At 41.7% G+C, this 14,865-nt stretch overlaps 1 protein-coding gene across 2 annotated transcripts in view; it reads right to left on the bottom strand.

Annotated features, from left to right (window-relative positions):
* sgcd (sarcoglycan, delta (dystrophin-associated glycoprotein)) overlaps window positions 1–14,865 on the bottom strand; it is a 176,479-nt gene that overhangs the window by 17,007 nt on the left and 144,607 nt on the right. For both annotated transcript variants that reach the window (XM_078265891.1, XM_078265890.1), the window contains exon 6: window positions 10,224–10,296. In XM_078265891.1, the coding sequence (XP_078122017.1) occupies window positions 10,224–10,296 (73 nt within the window). The remainder of the gene's footprint in view (window positions 1–10,223; window positions 10,297–14,865) is intronic.

Raw genomic sequence — 14,865 nt, 5'->3', positions numbered from 1 at the left:
CGTTCCACCCCTAGTGTCTGTGGATGTTAAGGCCTCTCTCATCCTCCCTCGTTCTCCCAGGTTGCTCCTCAGGGACTCCGGCAAGGAAATATTTTTGTCGCAGGGTTATATATTCCTTTTCATTTCCTCTTCACAGTCTCCGTGAATTATTTTTCCATTTCCTTCACGCTCATTTCTGTCTCGTTCTACTATAAACAGTTCTTCATATTTCATAAACATCTAGATTTAACCAAGTAACTGTCACTGAAAGCTATAAATGTACAAAAACAATGTTAAAGTCAAGAAAGCATGTGATAAAGTAACCTAACCGATTACTGACAAGCCATTGTTGTCACATATTAACTCCCCTCTATTTTCTGTCCACCTGTTTTAATACTACATATTCTCCTATCTCTATATGTCTTTACTTTCTGTTCTTATCTTTCTATATCTCCCTGTTGTCACCTGTTTCTTTTATGGTTGCCACGAACTCATCTCCCCACAAGGATTAATCAAGTTTCATGTTATTCTCTTTTTTCTTTTCTCTAGCACTTTTTTTACATCCTCTTATCCTTTCGCTCCCTTTTTTCTTGGCAGCTTTTCATATCTGCAACAGGGATCAAAGGTTAATAACTTTTCACGCTTCCTCCTCATATCGCCCGCCTTCAGATAACAACGGAAAGGACTGATTTTTTTTTTTACATGACTTGGGATTGTATACTTGACTTGTCTGTAACCTGTGGGCAGCTTTCCTACTCTCCGTCTGCTCTACGCGTAACTCCTTTGTCCTTCGACTCCTTCAAATGATCTGCAACTGTTTCTCGTTCGGTGTGAACACAGTGATCAGAAAGCTTTGGCGTTATAAACATATAAGCTATGGTGAGTGGGAATGGGCTGCCGTCGCGTCACGCAGCAAATTCATAGGTTAAATGGCAATCTCGGCCAATACAAGTGCAGCTGATTGCTTCGCAGGGCTTTGAGAACAGCCGGGAACACACCAATGACTGAGATTAGTGTAAGCAGAAGGTGTGAGGGCGATGGTAGAAAAGAGGGAAAAGAAAGGTGTGACTGTGACATTAGAGAGGACAGAAAGGGAAGGGGCGAATAACAAGATGAATGCCATGGGGCATGGATATGGTTTGCTACCTATCTTTTCTGCTTTTTCTCTTCTGCTAACAGAACTGTGTTCCACACTGGGACACTTTTGGGCTCAGAATAGCTGTCTAAATGTGAATATAAATGATCTTGTAATGATTTCAGGTAATGTAAAGGTGTAAAACTAAAGTGTAACTTCATTCCCTTTCTAACAATATATCGTTTTAACCATTTACTTTAGCTTTGTCTTTACAAGAGATGAAGTGGGAGGAAAATGTGCTCTGGTTTCTAGGTATTTCTTAAACCAATCACAATCATCATCGCCGGACGGAGCAACGGTGCCTCTGCAAATTAGGCGTTATTATGGATCCAACATAACTTCTAGGCAAGTCCCACCCTACGAAGCAGGCTGATTGGTTGGGGTTAGGCATTGACCTTGAGTGGTTAAGGTTAGGATAGCCGACTGGTCAGGGGATAGGACCTGAACAAATCAGGTTACGTTACCTAGCGTAAGCATGGACGCCTGGCCAATAGTAGCGTGTGAATGCTATTGAAGGGCGGCTCTTGCCTAGAAGTTGCGTGGGTTCCATAATAACGCGCAAATTAGCCTCTGGAAGGAACTTGTTTTGAAGAAACTTGTACGTTCAAAAGTTGTTTTAGTCGTGCAACAGAAAACTCAGATTGGACAGATAGTCTAGCTAGCTGTCTGGATTTACCCTGCAGAGATCTGAGGAGCAGTTAACCACAGTCCTCATGAATCCACCGGAGGTTAGAATGCCAACACAAAGAAAGAGGAAGGGGACGGACATCTGGCCAAATGAGGGACATCCGGCGGAATTTCTGGCGACACCTGAACAATCCCGGAAATGAAACGTCAGCGATATAGATTACCCTGCCATACTCAGACACCCATGTCTCCCCGCTGTAAAAACTCACTGGGCGCTGCTGGTTTTCCGGGGTAATAACTGTATTAACAATTTGCCCAAATGAACATCATTGCTGTCAACACATCCAGGACCCTACTTCTGTTCTTCACAATGAAATGGCGTGCTTAACAACTCCAAACTATGCAGTAAAAGCTCCATAATTTCCACTTTGAATGTAAAGTAATACTACCACCTGCTTTCTCTTATCAAAGTTCCCATTCGTACACTAATTAGACGTGTAAATGTCTACGTACATATATGAAAATTCATACGTAGATTCTTGGATGTGTGTAAATTAATTCTGTTTGCACTTCGGGGGCAACATGGACATGGACTAATTCTGCAGACCACTTCGGGGGCAACATGGACATGGACTAATTCTGCAGACCACCTTGAGTCTTCACCTCTTTCGAAGTGATGTAATATGCGGCCCATTACGAGGACTATGAGGAAAGTGTTGGTCTTCTTGGCCTGAATTCTAATTTTTTATTGTTGCAGTTCTCTTTGATGATGAACTGCTCATAATGGCCTCTGCAGGCAAATGTTATGATAAATCAAACCACAAGGCCGACAAGAGCGACTAGAGGGAAGTTTAGAGTCAGAGATTAACATGGAAGAAAGCAAAGTGAGCACAATAAAACAAAAAGAGGGACAACAGCATGTGAGGAGAATACAAGAGGAATGGAAGAAGACGAAGGGCAGAGTGATGTGAGTAGGCAAGGGCCGGTTACCTAGCCTAGTCGTCGTCATACTCAGATTCTAGTCAGAATACTAGTCAGATGCTGCTCCATTGGGCTGTGATTATGGGGTGTGTTTCAACCGAATAAGGAAAGTAAATGCCTCTGCACTCAATTGGATAGACCTACAGCCAATCAGAGCAACGGAGTATGTGACGTTGCCGAATCCCGTAGGAATGATGGCAAAAACATCTTTCCGATCGACAAATGCCTTGATCGCGGTTCTCTGTTCCTCTTTTAAAATGAATGCGCTGTCGATATCTTCTATAACAGACACGATGGCGGAATCTACACATCTCAGTTCTCCAGCGGCAGCCATCTTTGTTGATCATTTGTCCATCATTGTATAAAGCCCGCCCTGACAATTTGATTGGTCTGAACAGCTCTGGTTCGACCATAGTTACTCCACAACGGATCAAGTCCAGACCGAACTTCCCGACCTCAAATGTTGTGGGCGGGGCTAAGTTCGGTTGGCATCCAGGCTAGGGAAGTGCAAGTTTAGCGATACTTGGCTTGAATAAACTGAATTTAAGGCTTGGTTGACAATGTATTTACAGCCCACTACTTCTTATGCAAGAAAGCAAAACTGGGAACGTTGGGTGTGCGGGCGGCCAGATACTTACATGTAATTAGTTTACTTTGCAAATAATTCTGTGACAGCATTTCCTTTTGTACACTTTTTTTTCGTGATAAAAGGTCTTAAATTGCATTCATAATGGTCCTTAAAAGGTTCAAAATTTGTCTTGGTGAAACCTGCAGAAACCCTGTATAACTGTCTCCGTGTCACGTAACATGTCGTGAACATGTCCCACTTTGTGCCGGGTGATACTGAATTTAACCTCCCGCTGTGCATTTCCGTCCGTCAGCGCGGTTTCAATCTCAGCACCATAATATTCTCCTGTAGAGGGAAGATTGCAGGACACTTAAAAACTGTCCGTACAGGAAGAGCTCTGGGACAAACGTCACCAAAATTGAGTTTCTGAGCGTCTAATGTGAGTCTATCAATGTTTTGATGATGTGAAAACTTTCTTAGCTTCTCAGCTCTCGCAGAAAGCGAGCCACTTCACATCTCATTTCCCCCTCGTAAGAAATACATAAACCTCCCAACCCTCCTCCTCGCTGCTGTTTCCATTGCTTTTCTTGCGCCACGTCCCAAAATTCACCGTCCTTCGTATTGCTTCATCTTTATTCCTTTTATCTGTGCTCGGAATTGGTCCGGACATAAATCATAAAGGTATTCTATCAAATTCAGAGGGGCTGCCGTTTTTTTACTTCTACAAAGGCGTCTGTGGGATGCAAGGACATATCCTGTTGACAAGGCATTACCTCGCAGATGGATATGATGGTTACGCTTTCAAAAAAGTGTGTGCAGGAGCAAGAGGCTCAAATCTTATTTACAGACCTCGAGGATTTTCTTTCAGAAAGGTGTATATGTGTGTGTGTGTGTGTGTGTGTGTGTGTGTGCGTTTGGGGTTAATATCATATCCCGAAAATGGGATTTGAGTCCTCGATTGCTACCTGCCAAGGGGTTAGGAGAGATTAGAGTAAGATTACATTTTAGCCATGCTCCAACGAGCTCGCTCCCCCCGTTTTTTTCCTGACATTATTGGATAGTTTGTGCCATATTTCATTCTCAATTGACCGATTGTCAACGAAAGACGCACAAACACAGGGGAAGAGCGAAAAGGAGGGAGAAATAAAAACACATCGCCGTCGACTCTGACTGTCAAATTATACAGACAATCACATGATGAGGGGCTTTGGAGAGGAGCTGGTAAATGAGCCGCGCATCACTGACGGGACTTTTTTTTCTCCACTTTTTTGTATTATTTGAAATGATGGCTGAAGGCTCTTGAAAGGAAAAACAGCCTTGATTGATGAATCACATTGCATCTCGGTGCGCACACGCCACTGAAATACTGTTATTAGATATTTGTCATCAAAGTCCTTCTCTATCCAACCCCCTAATTTCCGTCACACTCGTCTCTGCGGCATTTCTTCCCTGTCACATAAAGCTCTTTTTCCTTCTCCGTATTATCTCTCCATCCCTCGTCTTTTTTTCTTCTTTTAGTTTCGTACTTCTCGTCTTTCACCCTGTCTCATTCTGACAAAAAAACAATAAGTCCTCTATTCTCTTCTTTCTTTTTTGCCACTCTGCCTATACTCTGTCCGATCAAGCTCTTTCATTCTTGCTAACCTCTTTTTCTTTTCTTCTTCTTACTCCTGCCTTCTGTTCTTCAACGTTTCCACTTTGCACTTTTTTTTGTCATTTCTTTTCCCATCTCTTTGTAGCTTTTCTTATTTTCACCTCACAGTCTTTCCCTCTCTGCCCCTCTTTCAATTCAGATCGAAACAATCAAACAATTCTCCAAAGAACATTTGGGTCTGGGGTCCTCATCCTGGATGATGCCAGTGTTAAGCACTGTAAGGATGAAATAGAACACGCATGTGCATAGTCACGTATTTGACTCACCAAGCAGTCAAGGGGTTCAACATATCATAATAAGTATGCTGACAAACATGGGTTTCATTTTCTTCTCACTCATTCACTGTCACACAGCACTGTAGCTCTCTCTCCTCGTCCTCTTTCTTTCTCCTTTCTCTCATTTTCTGTCCCGTTATAAACATCTCTCTCTCTCTCTCTCTCTCTCTCTCTCACTGTCTCTCTCTCTCTCTCTCTCCTCTGATTGAATGTCATCACATCTGACAGCACAGGCAGGAGAAAGATGATATACAAGACGTTTACACCAAGGAGACATCCTTGGCTGTCCACACACACACACAGACACACACACACACACACACACACACACACACACACACACACACACACACACACACACACACACACACACACACCTGTCAGGGAGCTGATAACCTGGGACACCTTTCTGCCTTAAAGTGAAAGTCCACCCACAATCCTGTGATCATCAAAGTCTCGGCTTGAAAGGTGGCTGTAATTTGTCCCCTCATGGCAAACAGATATGGTGGATTTTTTTGACTACTTTGGGGCAGAAGAACTGAACATTTATCTGACAGACATACAGCCCTGATGACCCAGTCTCATGGCAGTTCGTGAAAGAACTTTAAGCGCAGCGCTGTCCGCCAATTTCGAGCGGTGCTGGGCAGGAAGTTTACACTGGGTTTTTTTTTTAGAGCTTGGCCGCTGTAACCTAGCCTGGCTCCACCCTCCTACGTACTTCCGCCCAATTTTCATTTTCCTTCAGTACACCGTCTGGGTTTGCGGTATAGTCTTGGGTTTTCTCCGACCAATTATTTGACGGTCAAATCAGCGAACAGAGGGAGTGGCTGAGAACTCTGACGTTGAGGTTGTGTGCTAGTTTGAGTTGTAGTTCCGTAATGGCGGCGGAGAAAGATGCGAGCGAAGCCATTCGGTCCGTTGTGGCAACGCTGCCGAATATCCAGAAGTTAAAGCCCGAGCAAGAACAATCTTTGCTGAGTTGTGTTGGTGGCCATGATGTTGTGGCCCTCCTCCCCACGGGGTTCGGGAAAAGTTAGATTTTCCAGCTCGCTCCGTTAGTGGTGAAGGAGTTGGCTAAGGCTAACGCTAGCGATGCTAAGCCGACGTCACGACCAAACGTTAGCGATTGGTTATGGCAGATTGGCAGAGTGTCTCTGGGCAGATCCAATAGTTTTAAACTTCACCAGAGTACCCGCCTTCAAGGAAGTTAACACTTGTCAATGGAGAGTGGCCAGACAGTCTGGTAGGACCAGGCTAAAGTACCAAAAACAATGAGAAAGAAATTAGGCTCAAAAGCTCCGCAGATTTGGTGATTATGATGATTGGTTTCATAACTACAGTATGAGTAACCACTTTCACATCACACTAGAGATGCAAACAAGTCTCTGAGCTAGCGTCCAAGTCAAGTCTCAAGTCTCGGAGTCCACATATCTTGCATTCAGCGCTTCTTTTGTTTGGGCCATGTGGTATCAACTTTTTAAAGAAAAAGCTTCTGATGAATGGCAAAGAAGCTGCGGGTGCGGTCGACGTGTTTGTTAAACTCTCTCATGTGGTTGGCGCAGCGGATACGGATATTACATATAAAGGTTATGCTCAGCTTAGTCAGACATTTCCTAAAAAAATAAAGACTAAAGTCCCACATCTCGAGGTTTGAGTCACCGTGTGCACGACTAATGCCTACCATACACTAGAAGACTTTGAGACTAAAGTCTGACACCATCTCACATCTAAAGACAATCACCTCACATCTAATGTTAAAGACATAATGTCATAATGTTAAAGACTGGGGATCTGGCAGGGTCACTCATTGCAAGACTACAACTGGATTTGTTTTGAAATATTTAACTAAGCTAGCTAGATACCGCTAGCGTTAGCTGGTAACTTAAGGGAAAGTTTGCAGATTCTCTGTTCCTCCGTACATGCAGATGAATGTCCGGTAATCACCGGTAAAACTCCCGTTGGATGACTCCCATTAGAAGGGTTGAAAATCAACAACTTTTCCTTTTTAGCGTTTAGCTTAGCGCGGCGCCATAGCAACCATAAACAACATTGGCTCTAGCTGTTGCTGCTTCCTGTTTGGTTCTGGAGGGAGAGCACCCATTGGTTGTTGACAATGTTCACATGATTTAACTTCACGACCAAGACTTAAGATAATATTAAACCTGTTTGATTTTGTCGGAATCGTTTGTCGGGAAAAAGACTGACTTGGACTGAGTTTTATGACGATTGAGACGACGGGAGTGCCCAAACTCCAGCAAGACTCTCCTGATTTCATTTCAAAGCACATTACCACCCCTGCAGAATAACCCACTTCTCAGCTGTCCATATGTATGATCAGTATGTTCCAAATAGTCAGTGTTTCACCAAAATATGTCCGAATAGACATCTTCCGTTTCACCTCTTCCCATCTATCTCAGATCATCTTTTTCCCTTCCCTTTCCTCTAGTGTCAGTCTGAAAATAATTTCTCTTTTAAGCCAAATCTTGCTCTGGATTCTCTCTGCTTCTCTTTAGTCCTCTCTCTTATCTTATCTCTCTCGTTCATTTCCCCCCCTTGATACAGGATATGTTGAGATTTTTGTTGATTGTAATGAACATCTGAGTGTTGATTTGGAAGTGGAGAGGGACTGATGAAGAAGGAAAAAGAAGATGGGGGAAAAGATGAGGCATCAAAACATTGAGTTGGACCCATTGATCTGAAGATTACTTAACACAGCACTAATTCAGGCTCTGTCAGACGGACATTAATGGACTGGAGCACTAATTGCCCATGGAAAAGTGCTCTTTCCACCTCTTCGTAGATTTCTACATTTAAATCCGGCCTGTTTACTGGGTTGGCACTTTTTTTCCCCTCCCCAGTCAATTGAAAGGTGTCAAGATCTTTTATGCACTTGAGTAAGTTGACTGTGACCTCGGGGCTGAAACACATGCATATTTTTTATTTTGGAAAGCTCATAGATCCTAAATCCTTTAGTGCAATTTTTTTTAGACACAGCATTCTTTTCTTTGGGCAAAATTATATTAAGAAAAAGGGGCTTTTAATTACATATGATCAATCAAACTGGATTGTAAAGCTATTAGTAAAGGATCGATGATTCATCATTAGCAATGCAGCACAAACTCAAATACTGGCAGAAAAGTCTAAATGTGCTGTTTCTGTGATTAGAACTGGAATATTAAAGCTATAGTGCGTAGTTTCTGCCCCCCCCCCATGAGGAATTCTAAGTAATGACAACAAAACTGTCGGTGCGTCCACATGATACAAGCCTTTCGTGATCACACACCACCCCTACCCCTCCTCCATGCAGTTGCTAGTAGCCAAGGAGGACACGGAGGATTGAAAAAAAACATGATGGACTCTTCAGAAGAGGTCATTATCTTCACTCAAGTTTCTGCACGGGAAAGTCGCCGGACGACACAATCTTCTGAACATAGTCATACTGAGAAATACAGAGAGAGTTGTGTAGAGCTGATAGTCTTAATTAGCTTTGTAGCAACTCATTTGGCAATGGCTTGAATGTAACGGACGTTCGTTATTATAAAAAAAAGTTACGCACTAAACTTTAAATGTGTGTAAATGACTGCACTGTTTATGTATAGCATCTGTCAAGTGTACGTGTGTGTGAATACTTTTTTTCTGTTAGTAGATTGGTGCATAGAAAAACATAGTAAACACAGGCTAACTGAAAATGTATTTAATGAAAAATACCAAATTTAGCCCTAAACTCATTTGTCCAGACATTACATTTTGGATTTCATTTCCCCTGCTGTTATGGTCAATCAGTAATGAGAAATCAGATGAATGCCATAACTCCTCCCATATTTTGCTCCTCTGAACAGGAACACCTTAAATTACATGTTAGGCTACACGAGCCCTAACTAACACAAAGGGCCCTATTTTAACGTGCTAAGTGCACGGCGTGAAGCGCCTGGTGTCGGTGCGTTTAGGGCGTGTGCAAATCCACTTTTGCTAGTTTAACGGCGGAAGGGGTTGACCTTAGTGTCTTCATTAATTCATAGGTGTGTTTTGGGCGTAACATGCAATAAACCAATCAGTGTCATCTCCCATTCCCTTTAAAAGCCAGGCGCGTTTGGAATTTGGCGCATTGCTGTTATGATGGCAAAACTGATCTGCTTGTGCATGAAGTGAAAGCGCGCAAGCAGATCATATAACACTATTTCACATTGTAATATTTTTATTTTTAATCTTCTGCATGTGTGTGTGCTGCTATGCATCCCTGTGTGTGTAACAAGCATAGTGTGCGCGCTGTGCACAAGCCTCATTTTACTAATGCGTTGTTAAAGTGCCCATATTATGAAAAAAACACTTTTTCTGGGATTTGGGGGTTCTTTTGTGTCTCTGGTGCTTCCACACGCATACAAACTTTGAAAAAAATCCATCCAAAAAGTGTTTTTTTAGTTAGATTAGTAAAATGAGCCTAGGCTTGTGCGTTAGCATGCTAACGCTAATGCTAACGCTAGCATGCTACCTCGTTCTCAATAGCAAAGCACTGCTACAACACACACAAGTTCACCATAATCTACAAAAGAACTACTTACATGTGCGCCCTCATTTAGAAGTCTCCCAGCTAATCCTGCCTTGTAACTGACCAAAGTTGGAGAAACAGCTATTCTTTTGCTGTCTATGGAGCTAGCTAGCTGACATGATCTACATATGACCTACTGCGCATGTGCGAGTGCAAACACGCCAAGAATGCACCTGAACACACCTCCCTGTAAGACCAGCACGCCCATGGGCGCACAGATGGGCGCAGGTGCATTTGCTATTTAAACGACGCGGGCGCAGGACGGATTATTGACTTAAACTAGCAAAGACACAGCCTTTCGCGATGTGTTTATTGCACCAGTTGGTATCGCGATGACGATTAAAAAAACGATATACAGTATATTGTGCAGCCCCATTTACTATGGCTGATTACCCATTATTTGGCACACTTACGTATGTATTTGTTGTGTGCTATGATAAGAACACACGCTGACTCACCTTAGCTCCTTGAAAGGCTCGGCCCTGACGTGAGGCGTCTCCACTGATTTGCTGAACACGGCTCCTTCAGCCCCTGAAATCAAAGAACACAACATCAGCCGGGAGGCCGCCGTCAATTGAAACTACAAAACCCCTCCTGTCCGATCAATGGACATAATCTGTGAGACTCGGCCGATCTATACGGCTGCAGTCAGCGCGCACAGCGGCCCTCAGCTCGCCTCCCTAATAAGACCGACTCACACACACTTTTGATAGGAAAGAATACTTGGATGGAATACATGATGAGGGGATTTTCTAAACTAAAAACCTTCCTTCTTTCATCATGAAGGGAAAACAAGCGTATATTAAAAGCTGCTGCTTCAGAAAAAAAATGAATTCAAAAAAAAGAAATGCTCTGTTTACTGTGATAGGCCAGTGTTTTGCTGTCCGGAAGGCGGGATTTCAATCTGGCATTTTTATTCATGACCTCCTGTGGGCAGTGAGGTGACTCCCCAATAAGATTTCACAATATGAAGCAACAAGACAATGTTCTGTGATAGGATACAGTGTGTGTACTTTTAAAATAACAGTTGGTTGCCCACAAGTCCTCCGAACCATATGACGATGCCGCTCCAATAAGACCCACAGGAACGTTTTCCGTTCTCATATCTAAACCAGAGAACGTAACGGTCGTTAAACACATCGTTAATGTTGTGAAACGGTCGCAGTTTGATGAGGTTTAGGCTAGTCTATATCCAAGACGTTCCACTTCCGGGATTGCTCCGTAGCCGCTGGAAATTCCACCAGATGTCCATCATGAAGCATCCCTTCATTGGCTTAAGGTAAAATTCAGAATACAGTATAAGATCCTGTTGATTCTCAAAGCATTACATGCAGGGCTTTAAATTTACAACCCCCAACTCGCGGGTAAAAATGTACTTTGGCGGGTAACATTTCAAAGTTACTAGCCATGGTCATCTGTTTGAATTGGCAGGCTGCAGAACTGTTGCCAGATTGGTTTGTTTTCCGCCAAGAAATTTTACATTCCATCGCTTGCTTGTGATGAAGTACAAGCTAACAGCATTAGAAAATAACAAAGTAATACTCGGTTGGCCCTCACCCCAAGGCTCTGATCGACTGTAGTGCAAATACAGCAGCATCTACGTGTGAGTAAACTGAAGCGTTCGGGTACATCAAATCAACAAGGCATCGGGTGCAGATCAATGGCCATGACTAAATGTGTCTCAAAGCCTTTGAGTCTCTGCCGGGAAAACACTTCTCACTCTGTGACACTCATCTACATTAGATGGAGAGGAAAATGTTGCAACCTGATCAATGGAATATTTTGTTGGCTTTTAGCCCCGATCCCCCAGTGATGAAGTCAGAATCAGAATACTTTATTGATCCCCTCAGGGATTGTTTAGTTGCAGTTGCTCACAGTCAAATGTAAGGTAAGAAAGAGTAAGAAAAGAGCTAGTCAATAAGCGTATAAAGTAACATAAAGCAACATAGCTACAGATAGAGATATAAACGTGTGTATATATGTATGTGTATATCTATATTCATGTGTATACATACAGTTTTTTTTCTTCTTTTTTTTACATGTATGTATGTATGTATGTGTGTATTTATGTTTATGTATTAGTATATATTATATACTATTATATTATATACTAATATTATATTAGTATGTGTGTGTGTATACACACACACACATATACTGATACATAAACATAAATACATATGTATATATATATATATATATATATATATATATATATACATATACAGTATATCCTTTGTGTGTATGTGTGTTTGCTTTAAGCACCACTGGGTTCGAGGGTGGGGGCTGGGTAGGCATAGAAAGCTGTGCATAACTGTAGAATGAACGCTTGTCTGGGATGTCTTGTTAAATGCAATAATAAAAAAATAAAAAAAATTGTATATATATATATATATATATATATATATATATATATATATATATATATATATATATATATATATATATATATATATATATATATATTGTATATAAGGAATTCAAATGTTAAGTAGAATTATACCATGGTCTGGGTGAATACTTGATTCTGATTGGCTGCAGGGTGTCCATAAAAAAGTGTTATAGGACACCTACTAAAAGGAGTTCCGGTGAAACTGACTGTACTGTTCTAAATAAATGCGCTACATTAAAACAAAAAGGAAATGTGAATCTGTCGTTTCCAACACTGTGTTGTGCTTCGGTGCCTCGTCCTCTTAACAACCACAGGATGGCGCTAACAGTGTGCTTCACAGTGTGAACATAAATGAAGTCCAGTGTCAACATGAATGCAGTATGGACATAAATAAGTACAGATCTTGCCCAAACATTGGGGAATATTTGAAAAGCCATCAAGAAGTGCGGCAACAGTTATATTAGTCATTTTAACGGTGCAACCACAACAAATATGAACATCCTTCTTTTATTGAAGTCGTATATAAGTTGAAGCCACCTGGACAGATTTAGCCCCGGCGCGACAACTTTGATAAGTTAGAGTATTTTTCAGTTAAACAGGCGATTAATGGCTGAGTTTCCTTAATGTCTGGAGATATTTACAACACCCTCGTTGCTCCAGGGAGTTCTTCATAACACAGCTCAACCTGTCAAAAAAGTCAGGGAAATAAAATATCTTTACGCAGAGTGGAGATTTGGCTTGCTCATGTGGGATGGATAAGTCTCCTCTTAACCCTTGTGTTATCCTCGGGTCCAATTTGACCCGTTTTCAAAGTTTTTTATGTCAAAAATATGGTTTTCTTTGAACCTAATTGCCCAAAAATAACATGGATGCACTTTTTCGCAGGTAAAATGAATGACTACCTCTATTGAATTTTGGGTGTTTTATTCAATTTTATAGCATTTGACACATGGTTTCAAAACAGTATCCTGACTTAACTTTGACATAAGCCAGTATGTGATCCACTCAACATCCTTAGCTATTAGTCAAAATAATTTATATATTTTTTTTAAACTCAAAGTCACGTATAATGTCATATAAATTATTGACCATGAATAAAAAAAAACGTCGATGAGACGAACAACACAAGCGTTAATGAATGCAACAGGTCGGAGCCACTTCTGTTCCCCTCTTTTTTACCTTTTGTACTTTATACTTTCTGTAAATATACATACAAAATTTCCACGTAAAACATACACAGCCCGATCTGCCGGCAATTTGATTTCTCCCTGCAGCTCAGGCTGGAAATCAGGATCTTTCTATCCTGCTTCCATTACCAATCTGCGGGGACCAATCACAAACTGACTTAATATTCTAGTGCACTATTGGCGGGTTTAACACGATGACGATAGAGAAGCGACCAAGCTGCTTCTTGTTTACATTCAACATGGCGGGCACCGAAGCGCAGCAACCCGTTGATGCCTCTGCAGCTGCTACGTCACCGTTGGATCGTTGGTCTGATTGGTTGAAGGACTATCCAATTGCGTACTGAGTCATTTGAACTATGCCCGTTGATCACGCCTCTTGTGCAGTAGAAAACACAGAGCAGACTCCCCAGACTAATGTTCAATCTTAAAAGATTGAGCTTGGTCTGCTGATAGCCAGACTAACATGCTATGGTATTGAATATTTGGTAACTACTGAGTAATTTCACCAGAGTCGGCCATGACCAATTTGGGGCCCTAGGCAAGATTTCAGCTGTTTTTGTCGCTTTATGGACGTTTTTTTTTCCTCTGTCTTTTTTCTACGTTACCTAAGCTTTATTTGACATTATTGGCGTTTTTTTGGACGTTTCCGTCGCTTATTGACATTTGGTCTTTTTTCTTTTTTTTTGCGTACGTTTTTTTCACTATTTTGCCGCTTTAAAAAAAACAAAAGTTGTATTGCTTTGTTGAAGTTTTTCACGCTTTCTCCACTGCATTTGAAGCTTTTTCGAGGTTTTTGCCACCTTTTCTATTCTTACTTAAGCTTTATTTAACATTATTGACACTTTTCTCGGCTTTTTAAAACAGTTTTGACACTTTATTCAATGTTTTTGACACTTTTTTCGACATTTTCTCATTATCTTTAACTTCCCTTCACACATCCGGACTGCCGGCGTCCCTAGCATTTGCCTATACTGCCTACTATACCCAGAGATGCTCACAAGTCTCTGAGCTAGAGTCCAAGTCAAGTCTCAAGTCTTTAAAAGGTAGAGTCCAAGTCAAGTCTCGAGTCTCTGAGCTAAAGTCCAAGTCAAATCTGGAGTCTTCAAACTACCGTCCAAATATTTTGCATTCAACGCTTCTTTCGTTTGGACCTTGTGGTATAAAGTTTTTAAAGCCAAAGCTTCTGATGAATGGAAAGTTATTATTATTAAAAGTCCCACATCTCGAGTCCTAGTCCAGTCTGAAGTCTTTTGAGGATGAGTCTCAAGTCAAGTCTAAAGTCACAACCCGGTCTCACGCCAGTTCGTGAAATGGTCACGTTATTTTGATTTATTGATTCGTGTACAGGTCACGATTTTCTTGTTCATTTTGTGTACAGGCCATGATTTTCGAATGTGACCATTTCAGAAACTGCCATGACACTGGGCTGCTCTGGGGGACGCAACAACGGGGAAATGAAACGCCACAACGGGGAAATGAAACGCCAGAACGCCGGCGACAACAACGGGACGAACCGCCATA

Source organism: Sander vitreus, chromosome 13 (assembly GCF_031162955.1).
Source record: "Sander vitreus isolate 19-12246 chromosome 13, sanVit1, whole genome shotgun sequence".
In the NCBI taxonomy this organism is placed as follows: domain Eukaryota; kingdom Metazoa; phylum Chordata; class Actinopteri; order Perciformes; family Percidae; genus Sander; species Sander vitreus.
This window is presented reverse-complemented; position numbering and strand designations above follow the sequence as displayed.